At 39.0% G+C, this 12,381-nt stretch overlaps 1 protein-coding gene across 11 annotated transcripts in view; it reads left to right on the top strand.

The window, feature by feature from the left end:
- LOC307195523 (uncharacterized protein) overlaps nt 1-12,381 on the top strand; it is a 641,668-nt gene that overhangs the window by 608,833 nt on the left and 20,454 nt on the right. For 5 of the 11 annotated variants that reach the window (XR_013830850.1, XR_013830851.1, XR_013830852.1 and 2 more), the window contains one exon: nt 9,582-9,625. The exons of the other annotated variants lie outside the window; for them this stretch is intronic. Coding sequence is in view for 1 of the 5 variants with exons in the window: in XM_079939658.1 (XP_079795784.1) it covers nt 9,582-9,625 (44 nt within the window). In the remaining 4 variants the exon portion in view is untranslated. The remainder of the gene's footprint in view (nt 1-9,581; nt 9,626-12,381) is intronic. 11 annotated transcript variants of the gene reach the window in all.

Raw genomic sequence — 12,381 nt, 5'->3', positions numbered from 1 at the left:
ATCTCTGGGCTATTGTAAATAGAGCTGCAATGAACATTTTGGTACATGACTCTTTTTGAATTATGGTTTTCTCAGGGTATATGCCCAGTAGTGGGATTGCTGGGTCATATGGTAGTTCTATTTGTAGCTTTTTAAGGAACCTCCATACTGTTCTCCACAGTGGCTGTATCAATTTCCATTCCCACCAACAGTGTAAGAGGGTTCCCTTTTCTCCACACCCTCTCCAGCATTTGTTGTTTCTAGATTTTTTGATGATGGCCATTCTGACTGGTGTGAGATGATATCTCATTGTAGTTTTGATTTGCATTTCTCTAATGATTAGTGATGTTGAGCATTCTTTCATGTGTTTGTTGGCACTCTGTATATCTTCTTTGGAGAAATGTCTATTTAGCTCTTCTGCCCATTTTTGGATTGGGTTGTTTGTTTTTTTGTTATTAAGCTGCATGAGCTGCTTGTAAATTTTGGAGATTAATCCTTTGTCAGTTGCTTCATTTGCAAATATTTTCTCCCATTCGGAGGGTTGTCTTTTTGTCTTCTTTATGGTTTCCTTTGCTGTGCAAAAGCTTTTAAGTTTCATTAGGTCCCATTTGTTTACTTTTGTTTTTATTTCCATTTCTCTAGGAGGTGGGTCAAAAAGGACCTTGCTGTGATTTATGTCATAGAGTGTTCTGCCTATGTTTTCCTCTAAGAGTTTGATAGTTTCTGGCCTTACATTTAGGTCTTTAATCCATTTTGAGCTTATTTTTGTGTATGGTGTTAGGGAGTGATCTAATCTCATACTTTTACATGTACCTGTCCAGTTTTCCCAGCACCACTTATTGAAGAGGCTGTCCTTTCTCCACTGTACATTCCTGCCACCTTTATCAAAGATAAGGTATCCATATGTGCATGGGTTTATCTCTGGGCTTTCTATCCTGTTCCATTGATCTATCTTTCTGTTTTTGTGCTAGTACCATACCGTCTTGATAACTGTAGCTTTGTAGTATTGTCTGAAGTCAGGGAGCCTGATTCCTCCAGTTCCTTCTTTCGTTCTCAAGATTGCTTTGGCTATTCGGGGTCTTTTGTGTTTCCATACAAATTGCAAAATTTTTTGTTCTAGTTCTGTGAAAAATGCCAGTGGTAGTTTGATAGGGATTGCATTGAATCTATAGATTGCTTTGGGTAGTAGAGTCATTTTCACAATGTTGATTCTTCCAATCCAAGAACATGGTATATCTCTCCATCTATTTGTATCATCTTTAATTTCTTTCATCAGTGTCTTATAATTTTCTGCATACAGGTCTTTTGTCTCCTTAGGTAGGTTTATTCCTAGATATTTTATTCTTTTTGTTGCAACGGTAAATGGGAGTGTTTTGATTTCACTTTCAGATTTTTCATCATTAGTATATAGGAATGCCAGAGATTTCTGTGCATTAATTTTGTATCCTACCACTCTACCAAATTCATTGATTAGCTCTAGTAGTTTTCTGGTAGCATCTTTAGGATTCTCTATGTATAGGATCATGTCATCTGCAAAGAGTGACAGCTTTACTTCTTCTTTTCCGATTTGGATTCCTTTTGACAGCTTTACTTCTTCTTTTCCGATTTGGATTCCTTTTATTTCCTTCTTCTCTGATTGCTGTGGCTAAAACTTCCAAAACTATGTTGAATAAGAGTGGTGAGAGTGGGCAACCTTGTCTTGTTCCTGATCTTAGTGGAAATGCTTTCAGTTTTTCACCATTGAGGATGATGTTTGCTGTGGGCTTGTCATATATGGCCTTTATTATGTTGAGGAAAGTTCCCTCTACGCCTACTTTCTGCAGGTTTTTTATCATAAATGGGTGTTGAATTTTGTCAAAAGCTTTCTCTGCATCTATTGAGATGATCATATGGTTTTTCTCCTTCAATTTGTTAATATGGTGTATCACGTTGATAGATTTGCGTATATTGAAGAATCCTTGCATTCCTGGAATAAACCCCACTTGATCATGGTGTATGATCCTTTTAATGTGCTGTTGGATTCTGTTTGCTAGTATTTTGTTGAGGATTTTTGCATCTATGTTCCTGAGTGATATTGGCCTGTAGTTTTCTTTCTTTGTGACATCCTTGTCTGGTTTTGGTATCAGGGTGATGGTGGCCTCATAGAAGGAGTTTGGGAGTGTTCCTCCCTCTGCTATATTTTGGAAGAGTTTGAGAAGGATAGGTGTTAGCTCTTCTCTAAATGTTTGATAGAATTCGCCTGTGAAGCCATCTGGTCCTGGGCTTTTCTTTGTTGGGAGATTTTTAATCACAGTTTCAATTTCAGTGCTTGTGATTGGTCTGTTCATATTTTCTATTTCTTCCTGATTCAGTCTTGGCAGGTTGTGCATTTGTAAGAATTTGTCCATTTCTTCCAGATTGTCCATTTTATTGGCATAGAGTTGCTTGTAGTAATCTCTCATGATCTCTTTTATTTCTGCAGTGTCAGTTGTTACCTCTCCTTTTTCATTTCTAATTCTATTGATTTGAGTCTTCTCTCTTTTTTTCTTGATGAGTCTGGCTAGTGGTTTATCTATTTTGTTTATCTTCTCAAAGAACCAGCTTTTAGTTTTATTGATCTTTGCTATTGTTTCCTTCATTTCTTTTTCATTTATTTCTGATCTGATTTTTATGATTTCTTTCCTTCTGCTAACTTTGGGGTTTTTTTGTTCTTCTTTCTCTAATTGCTTGAGGTGCAAGGTTAGGTTGTTTATTCGAGATGTTTCCTGCTTCTTAAGGTTGGCTTGTATTGCTATAAACTTCCCCCTTAGAACTGCTTTTGCTGCATCCCACAGGTTTTGGGTCGTTGTGTCTCCATTGTCATTTGTTTCTAGGTATTTTTTGATTTCCTCTTTGATTTCTTCAGTGATCACTTCATTATTAAGTAGTGTATTGTTTAGCCTCCATGTGTTTGTATTTTTTACAGATCTTTTCCTGTAATTGATATCTAGTCTCATGGCTTTGTGGTCAGAAAAGATACTTGATACAATTTCAATTTTCTTAAATTTACCAAGGCTTGATTTGTGACCTAAGATATGATCTATCCTGGAGAATGTTCCATGAGCACTTGAGAAAAATGTGTATTCTGTTGTTTTTGGATGGAGTGTCCTATAAATATCAATTAAGTCCATCTTGTTCAATGTATCATTTAAAGCTTGTGTTTCCTTATTTATTTTCATTTTGGATGATCTGTCCATGGGTGAAAGTGGGGTGTTTAAGTCCCCTACTATGAATGTGTTACTGTCAATTTCCCCTTTTATGGCTGTTAGTATTTGCTTTATGTATTGAGGTGCTCCTATGTTGGGTGTATAAATATTTACAACTGTTATATCTTCTTCTTGGATCGATCCCTTGATCATTATGTAGTGTCCTTCTTTGTCTCTTTTAATAGTCCTTATTTTAAAGTCTATTTTGTCTGATTTGAGAATTGCTACTCCAGCTTTCTTCTGGTTTCCATTTGCATGGAATATCTTTTTCCATCCCCTTAGTTTCAGTCTGTATGTGTCTCTAGGTCTGAAGTGGGTCTCTTGTAGACAGCATATATAAGGGTCTTGTTTTTGTATCCATTCAGCTAATCTGTGTCTTTTGGTGGGAGCATTTAGTCCATTTACATTTAAGGTAATTATCGATATGTATGTTCCTATTCCCTTTTTCTAAATTGTTTTGGGTTCGTTATTGTAGGTCTTTTCCTTCTCTTGTGTTTCTTGCCTAGAGAAGATCCTTTAGCATTTGTTGTAAAGCTGGTTTGGTGGTGCTGAACTTTCTCAGCTTTTGCTTGTCTGTAAAGGTTTTAATTTCTCCATCAAATCTGAATGAGATCCTTGCTGGGTAGAGTAGTCTTGGCTGCAGGGTTTTCTCCTTCATCACTTTCAGTATGTCCTGCCACTCCCTTCTGGCTTGTAGGGTTTCTGCTGAGAGATCAGCTGTTAACCTTATGGGGATTCCCTTATGTGTTATTTGTTGTTTTTCCCTTGCTGCTTTTAATATGCTTTCTTTGTATTTAATTTTTGACAGTTTGATTAATATGTGTCTTGGCATATTTCTCCTTGGATTTATCCTGTATGGGACTCTCTGTGCTTCCTGGACTTGATTAACTATTTCCTTTCCCATATTAGGGAAGTTTTCAACTATAATCTCTTCAAATATTTTCTCAGTCCCTTTCTTTTTCTCTTCTTCTTCTGGAACCCCTATAATTCGAATGTTGGTGCGTTTAATATTGTCCCAGAGGTCTCTGAGACTGTCCTCAGTTCTTTTCATTCTTTTTTCTTTATTCTGCTCTGCAGTAGTTATTTCCACTATTTTATCTTCCAGGTCACTTATCCGTTCTTCTGCCTCAGTTATTCTGCTATTGATCCCATCTAGAGTACTTTTAATTTCATTTATTGTGTTGTTCATCGTTGCTTGTTTCATCTTTATTTCTTCTAGGTCCTTGTTAACTGTTTCTTGCATTTTGTCCATTCTATTTCCAAGATTTCGGATCATCTACTATCATTATTCTGAATTCTTTTTCAGGTAGACTGGCTATTTCCTTTTCATTTGTTAGGTCTGGTGCATTTTTATCTTGCTCCTTTATCTGCTGTGTGTTTTTCTGTCTTCTCATTTTGCTTATCTTACTGTGTTTGGGGTCTCCTTTTTGCAGACTGCAGGTTCGTAATTCCTGCTGTTTTTGATGTCTGTCTCCAGTGGCTAAGGTTGGTTCAGTGGGTTGTGTAGGCTTCCTGGTGGAGGGGATTAGTGCCTGTGTTCTGGTGGATGAGGCTGGATCTTGTCTCTCTAGTGGGCAGGTTCACATCTGGTGGTGTGTTTTGGGGTGTCTGTGGCCTTATTATGATTTTAGGCAGCCTCTCTGCTAGTGGGTGGGGTTGTGTTCCTGTTTTGCTAGTTGTTTGGCATAGGTTGTCCAGCACTGTAGCTTGCTGGTCGTTGAGTTAAGCTGGGTGCTGGTGTTAAGATGGAGGTCTCTGGGAGATTTTCGCCGTTTGATATTATGTGGAGCTGGGAGGTCTCTTGTGGACCAGTGTCCTGAAGTTGGCTCTCCTACCTCAGAGGCAGAGCCCTGACTCCTGGCTGGAGCACCAAGAGCCTTTCATCCACACGGCTCAGAATAAAAGGGAGAAAAAGTAGAGGGAATTAGTAGAAGTATGAGGAAAGAAAGAAGGAAAGGAGGGAAGGAAGGAAGGAAGAAAGAAAGAAGCAAAGAAGGAAAGAAGGCAAGAAGGAAAGAAAGGAGGGAGGGAGGGAGGTAGGAAGGAAGGAAGGAGGGAAAGAAGGAAAAAGACAAAGAAAGAAGATACAGTAAAAATAAAATAAAGTATAATAAAGTTATTGAATTAAAAAATTCTTTAGAAAAAAAAAAGGGACGGATAGAACCTTAGGACAAATGTTGGAAGCAAAGCTATACAGACAAAATCTTACACAGAGGCATACACATACACCCTCACTAAAAGAGGTAAAGGAGGAAAAATCATAAATCTTGCTGTCAGAGACCACCTCCTCAAATTGGGATGATTTGTTGTCTAAAGGAGGGAAGAAAGGAAGGAAAGAAAGAAAGAAGGTAAAGTATAATAATGTTATTAAAATTAAAATTGATTATTAAGAAAAAAATTTTAAGAAAAAACCATGGATAGAACCCTAGGACAAATGGTGGAAGCAAGACTATACAGACAAGATCTCACACAGAAGCATACACATACACACTCACAAAAAGAGGAAAAGGGAAAAAAATCATAGATCTTGCTCCTAAAGTCCACTTCCTTAATTTGGGATGATTGGTTGTCTATTCAGGTATTCCACAGATGCAGGGTATATCAAGTTGATTGTGGAGCTTTAATCCGCTGCTTCTGAGGCTGCTGGGAGAGGGTTCCCTTTCTCTTCTTTGTTCTTACAGCTCCCAGGGGCTCAGCTTTGGATTTGGCCCTGCCTCTGCGTGTAGGTCGCTGGAGGGCGTCTGTTTTTTGCTCAGACAGGACGGGGTTAAAGGAGCCGCTGATTCGGGGGCTCTGGCGCACTCAGGCCGGCGGGGAGGTAGGGGCACGGCGTGCAAGGCGGGCCTGCGGCGGCAAAGTCCAGCGTGACTTTGCACCAGCCTGAGGCCCGCCGTGCGTTCTCCCGGGGAAGTTGTCCCTGGATCCCGGGAACCTGGCAGTGGCGGGCTGCACAGGCTCCGCGGAAGAGGGGTGTGGAGAGTGACCTGTGCTCGCACACAGGCCCCTTGGTGGCGGCAGCAGCAGCCTTAACATCTCCCGCCCGCCTCTGGGGCCCGCGCTTTCAGCCGCGGCTCGCGCCCGTCTCTGGGGTTCGCGCTTTTAGCCGCGGCTCGCGCCTGTCTCTGGAGTTCCTTTAAGCAGTGCTCTTAAACCCCTCTCCTCACGCACCAGGAAACAAAGAGGGAAGAAAAAGACTCTTGCCTCTTCGGCAGGTGCAGACTTTTCCCCGGACTCCTTCCCGGCTAGCTGTGGTGCACTAACCCCTTCAGGCTATGTTCAAGCCGCCAACCCCAGTCCTCTCCCTGCGCTCCGTCTGAAACCGAAACCCGAGCCTCAGAGCCTCAGCTCGCAGCCCCGCCCGCCCCGGCGGGTGAGCAGACAAGCCTCTCGGGCTGGTGAGTGCCGGTCGGCACCGATCCTCTGTGCGGGAATCTCCCCGCTTTGCCCTCCGCACCCGTTGCTGTGCACTCCTCCGTGGCTTCGAAGCTCCCCCCTCCGCCTCCCGCAGTCTCCGCCCACGAAGGGGCTTCCTAGTGTGTGGAAACTTCCTCCTTCACAGCTCCCTCCCACTGGTGCAGGTGCTGTCCCTATTCTTTTGTCTCTGTTTTTTTTTCTTTTGCCCTACCCAGGTACGTGGGGAGTTTCTTGCCTTTTGGGAGGTCTGAGGTCTTCTGCCAGCGTTCAGTAGGTGTTCTGTAGGAGTTGTTCCACGTGTAGATGTATTTCTGGTGTATCTGTGGAGAGGAAGGTGATCTCCGCGTCTTACTCTTCCGCCATCTTCAAGGTCCCCCCCTGTAAATAGTTTTTTAAAGCCCTTTCTCCAGCACAAAAGTATGTAAAGACATTATGTCATCTTTAAGTAAAATTTATTTTGTGTTAGCTTTTTCACTAAAAAAAATGCCATATCTAAATTTATATGTAAAAAGTTTTAAATAATCAATTTTAAGGATATTTGCTTTTAGAAAATATCAATTGTGTAAAATACTATTCATCTACATTGTGAAAGACTTAATAGGTTTCTTTTCTTTCGGGTCAAGAGCTTTTGCCATTTGAAGTAGTGCCCATTAGCCTAAGAGTATTGATCTTTTCAACAACTACAGTAGACAAAAGGCAAAATCCTTTCTCTTCAACTTGAGTAAACATTCTAGGCAAAAAAATTCAGAAACATATGAACAAAAATTATATGTATAAACTTCTAAAAATATATAAACTTTTAAAAGCTACTGAGATAACTTTCTTTAGTGTTTTTGTTTTCTTTTATTGGGGGAAAAAAGCTACAAGGCATGCTCTATCTTCAAAAAAATCTGTCTACTGAAATCACATTGAAATATATTAGCAGCTCTGCACCCATATTTTATAAGTTTACAAGACTATAATTCCAACTTTGCTTCAAAAACATAGCATCAGCAAAATACCCTCTTGTTTACATCAGTTTATGTATTCAATTAAACCACCTGGTTTTACAACAGCAAAACATTTCTACACAGTTCACAAGCCCCATCAAAGAGGAATAGTTTTGTGAAACCCAGGTGTAAGAGTCCCACTGTTTTTAAATGTATGATTTAACTGGAATTATTGAAAGGAAAGGATTGCAGCAGCAGCATCACAGATAAATCTGGGCCCCCAAAGATGATTTGCTATTTGTTTTGTAAAGGCTAAAGATCTAATACAATGCCTTCTGAATTAAAATATTTAGCCCCTTTGATATCTTTATTCAGTATCTCCACTTCCAGTCATATAGTTCATCTCCTTGGAAAATGGCATGCCTCCAAGTAAAAAATATTTCAATAATTCACTGGCTGTTTGCATATTTTGCAAGTATGATTCCAGATTTTTTAATTGGATTTTTAGATCAGGTTACTTAAGATATTTGTTATTGCCAAAAAATTATTTTGCTCATTTTTTGTGCTATTTATGCTAGAATGATTGAAATAAAATTGCCTGCAACATGTCATTGTCCTAGTACAGGTTTCTGGTAACTGACTATACTGCTGAACTGAATGAATAAGCATTTTCAGAACTCTAACAGAAAACTCATGAATTCATAGAAGTGCTAACAAAAGATCAAGATAAAAAGAAATTAATTACATGGGACTGAGTGAACTGATGAGGATGATTATAATTTTTGTGACTTTCTGTTTGAATTAAAAAAAAATGTGATGTTAAAAAAAAAAAAAGATAACCAACAAGGACCTATTGTATAGCACACGGAACTCTGCTCAAATACTCTGTAATAAACTAAATGGGAAAAGAATTTGAAAAAAAACAAAACAAATAACTCATTTTATTTATTCTGTACAGAAAAAAAAGACTGGTTGATGGTCATTATCTGAAAATAAAAGTATGAGTGTGCTTAAAAAAAGAAAAACAAGGTCATTGTCCTATGCTGAAATGCTATCTCAACATAGGCTATTAAAGTCATGTCCTAATATGTATTCATATATAAAACATGCCAAATAGAAATATTGATCCTTTACATGTCTTTTGCCAACTTTTAATTTTTAAAAGTATGTAATGTTATTTTCATTTATCCCCCAAAAGATGAAAATAAGCCAGTTATTTGTAACTATTTTTTCAATATTGCTCTTTTCGATGCTCTATTTTTTAAAATGCAGTACCATATTTTTAAAAACTTTTCCCAATTTCCCTTTTTTCTCAAAACGTGTATCATTTTCTTTAGAAGGAAATAAGAAACGTTAAATTCCAACTTAAAATAAAACCAGGGCTGAAGATGAGATTCTAATGACACCTCAAACTTACCCATCTTGATTTCTAGGATGAAATGGATGGAGTGATTTCTGCTTTAAAACTATAGCTAGAACAGAACAAAGCTGGGATACATTTTCTTGGGGAAAGAACACAGGTAGATCTTCCAGCGTTCTCTTGGTGCAACATGACTTTTTTTTTTTTTTTTTTTTAATGCGTTGGGTCTTTGCTGCTGTGCGCGGGCTTTCTCTAGTTGTGGCGAATGGGGACTACTCTTTGTTGTGGTGTGCAGGCTTCTCATTGCAGTGGCTTCTCTTGTTGCACAGCATGGGCTGTAGGCACATGGGCTTCAGTAGCTTGGCACATGGGCTCAGCAGTTGTGGCTCGTGGGCTCTAGAGCACAGGCTCAGTAGTTGGGGCACACGGGCTTAGTTGCTCCGCGGCATGTGGGATCTTCCTGGACCAGGGCTTGAAACTGTGTCCCCTGCATTGGCAGGCAGATTCTTAACCACTGCGCCACCAGGGAAGTCCTTTTTTAAGAAGAAAAAAAGATTATAATCTATCTAGAAAAAGGTGCATTAAAATTATATGTGTGTGCTATTTACTACAAGTTTCATGTGTCTTGTAATAATTCCAAATCTGTAACATATTTCCTGCTTCTCACAATTACAGCTCAGACTCCTTCCTTGGGACCACACATTGCCCAATTCCCAGTGGTGAGTTTGTTTCTATGCAATTTCTATCCAATTACGCTAATTCCTTCCCAATCAGGATGTTTTCTCAGCATTTACTGGAGGCTGAGCTTGTAAGAAAATATCTGTCCAATTCCCTCAAAAGTTTGGTCAGTCTTTGTGGCAACGAGTAGGAAAAACGCTCATAAAGTCTACTGGCATTTTGGACTGAACTGACTAGATTTGTTTTGCCATTATGCTGGTCATACCTAATCAGGAGTTTCAGTGTGACAGGTGTGGCTACAGACCCTGGGCTCTTAGACAGGATCATTTTCCCCTTGAAAGAGCCATCATGAGCAGCATCCGTCAAGACCTCAATCCATTTATAGTAAGTCCCCTACATACAGACCTTCAAGCTGCGAACTTTCAAAGGTGCTAACGTGCGTTCGCATGTCCAATCACGTAAGTTAGTTCACGTGTCTGGCATACATTGCCACGTGTGTGCATCCTCTACAAGTGGTTGTGCTTTTGTGTACTTTACTGTACAGTACTGTTGCTGTGCAACATGAGGGGCTTACTAATGAAGACCTGATAGAATTGGAGGCCCAGAGAAAGGGTGAAGAGAGACAAGAAGAAGAAGTAACTGAAGAACGGAAGAGATTCACGACGCGGGAAATGGCAAGAGGATTTTCTTTATTTGAGGAGGCGCTGTTAGTTTTTGAAGCACAGGACCCAAACCTAGAATGGTACATGAAGGTTGCAGCAGCTGTTCAGAATGCAATCTGGTGCTACTGTGTCATCCATGACAAGAAAAAAAGCCACTCCCCAGACATCTCTGGATCGTTTTTTCAAGAGGGTAGGTAGAATTGAATCCAGCAAGGAACCAGAACCTGTGCCATCACCGTCAGGCGTGAGTGAAATTGCAGCTTGCCCTCCGTCTCCTATTGCTGACGATCCTTCAGCTCTTACCATCTCCCACCTCCTCTCCCTCCTCCAGTCAGAAACTCTTGTGCCTGTTCACTCGATGCCAGCCCCTGTATGCCAGCTGTTGTACTGTACTGTTGTACTTTTCAAGGTACTGTACTGTAAGATTAAAAATATTTTCTTTATTTTCTGTGTTTGTTTTTTATGTATTATTTATGTGAAAAGTATTATAAACATTACAGTACAGTACTATATAGCCGATTGTGTTAGTTGGATACCTAAGCTAACCTTGTTGGACTTACTAACAAATTGGACCTACTAATGCACTCTTGGATGGAACTCATTTGTATGTAGGGGACTTACTGTATGCAAATGGAAGCTTGAGTTGCCTTATTACCTGTACCTGTTGCCACCTCTATAGTCTTCATAGCCAAAACCAGAAGATGCAAAAATAAAGACTATAGCTTCTCAGAAACTTGAGGGGTACCTACTAGTTTATTGATGTAATTGGCATGAAAATCTTATATTCTTCTTTGAAACAACTATCTGCGCTTATGTAACATGGGAATTTGCAGGAAAAGAACTATGTGCTTCTTGCTGGCTTGAAACAAGAAAATATCTCATTCTCTTCCATTCAATGCATTAGACTTTTACAACACCACAATGACACTTTTAACAACAAACAAGGGTATTAAAAATATTTCACTATTTCATTAAATCATCACATCAAGACTTAATTGATTATTAAGATAACTACCCTCAGGGCTTGTCTAATTTATGCCATTTTTTTCGCTGCTTTTCTAATGCTCTATCAAAATGTATAGTTTTTCTTTGGTTGAAGTAAATGTTTCACTTGTGTTCCCATAACATGTATTGATATACTTTCTAAAATTGTTCTTCCTCATTCCTCTTCTCATTTTTTTTTTTTTCTGGGAAAATTTCTCAAACATGAGTAAATGAAAATTGAATTAACCTGTGACCTGCCAAGGTCAGTTTTAAGCATCATTATGCCCTAAGCTGCACACATCAAAAAAGGATTAAGAAAAAAAAATGATTGTGTTTCATAAAAAGGACAGGGGCATAAAACAGAATAAATAATCAAGTTAGAATTTATTAATTTCTCCTCTAGCTCTAAATTGAACCAATTTCTAGACAAATACTGGCTGTAGCGTAAACTTTAGAAGCATATGTATACAACAAATCAGCTAAGAGTCTAAACCTTTCCCATTTACCCAAACCAGAAACATCAGTAATCTCCTAGTTCTTCCCATTTTTGTGAGAAATAAAGAATGTAGGTCACTGGATGAGGGGGAGGGAATCTGAGTTATTTTATGGTTGTCATCTACTCTTTCCATTCAAGAAAGCATAATTTCCTCCTGGAAGGAAGCAGGTTTCATGCCTCAGGCTGGGCATAAATCATACAGAAATGCTATAGCATAGAGTATAATTTTATAAATTATGTTGTGGAAAATAGAGTTAAGCTATAATCTACGATGAGCTACCATCCCTCTAAGGAATATTTGAGTAATGGGCAAGAACTTTGGATGCTGTGATCTTTTGGCACCTCTAGAGAATGGCTGGGCTCCTTCAGGTAAATGATTTGGGGTAAGTTTTCATAGTGCCTTTTATACCTTAAATGTTGCTTAGGGTTTCAGTAAAGCCATGAACATATCTTTTACAATATGAACAGATTTCTAGCTATTTAAAAAATAGCATTTCTCCCAAATAATATTTAAATTAATAGCTTTGAAAAATTGTGAGGCATTTCTTACAAGAGGTTCCATTAAAAAGGAGAGAGAGAAAACGGAGAAAACTTTCATTACAAACTTCTAGAACAAAGTTAATTGTAATGAAGTAGGAAATGTGTGTTATATTTG

Source organism: Stenella coeruleoalba (genome assembly GCF_951394435.1).
Source record: "Stenella coeruleoalba genome assembly, chromosome: 12".
NCBI classification, from domain to species: Eukaryota; Metazoa; Chordata; class Mammalia; order Artiodactyla; family Delphinidae; genus Stenella; species Stenella coeruleoalba.
This window is presented reverse-complemented; position numbering and strand designations above follow the sequence as displayed.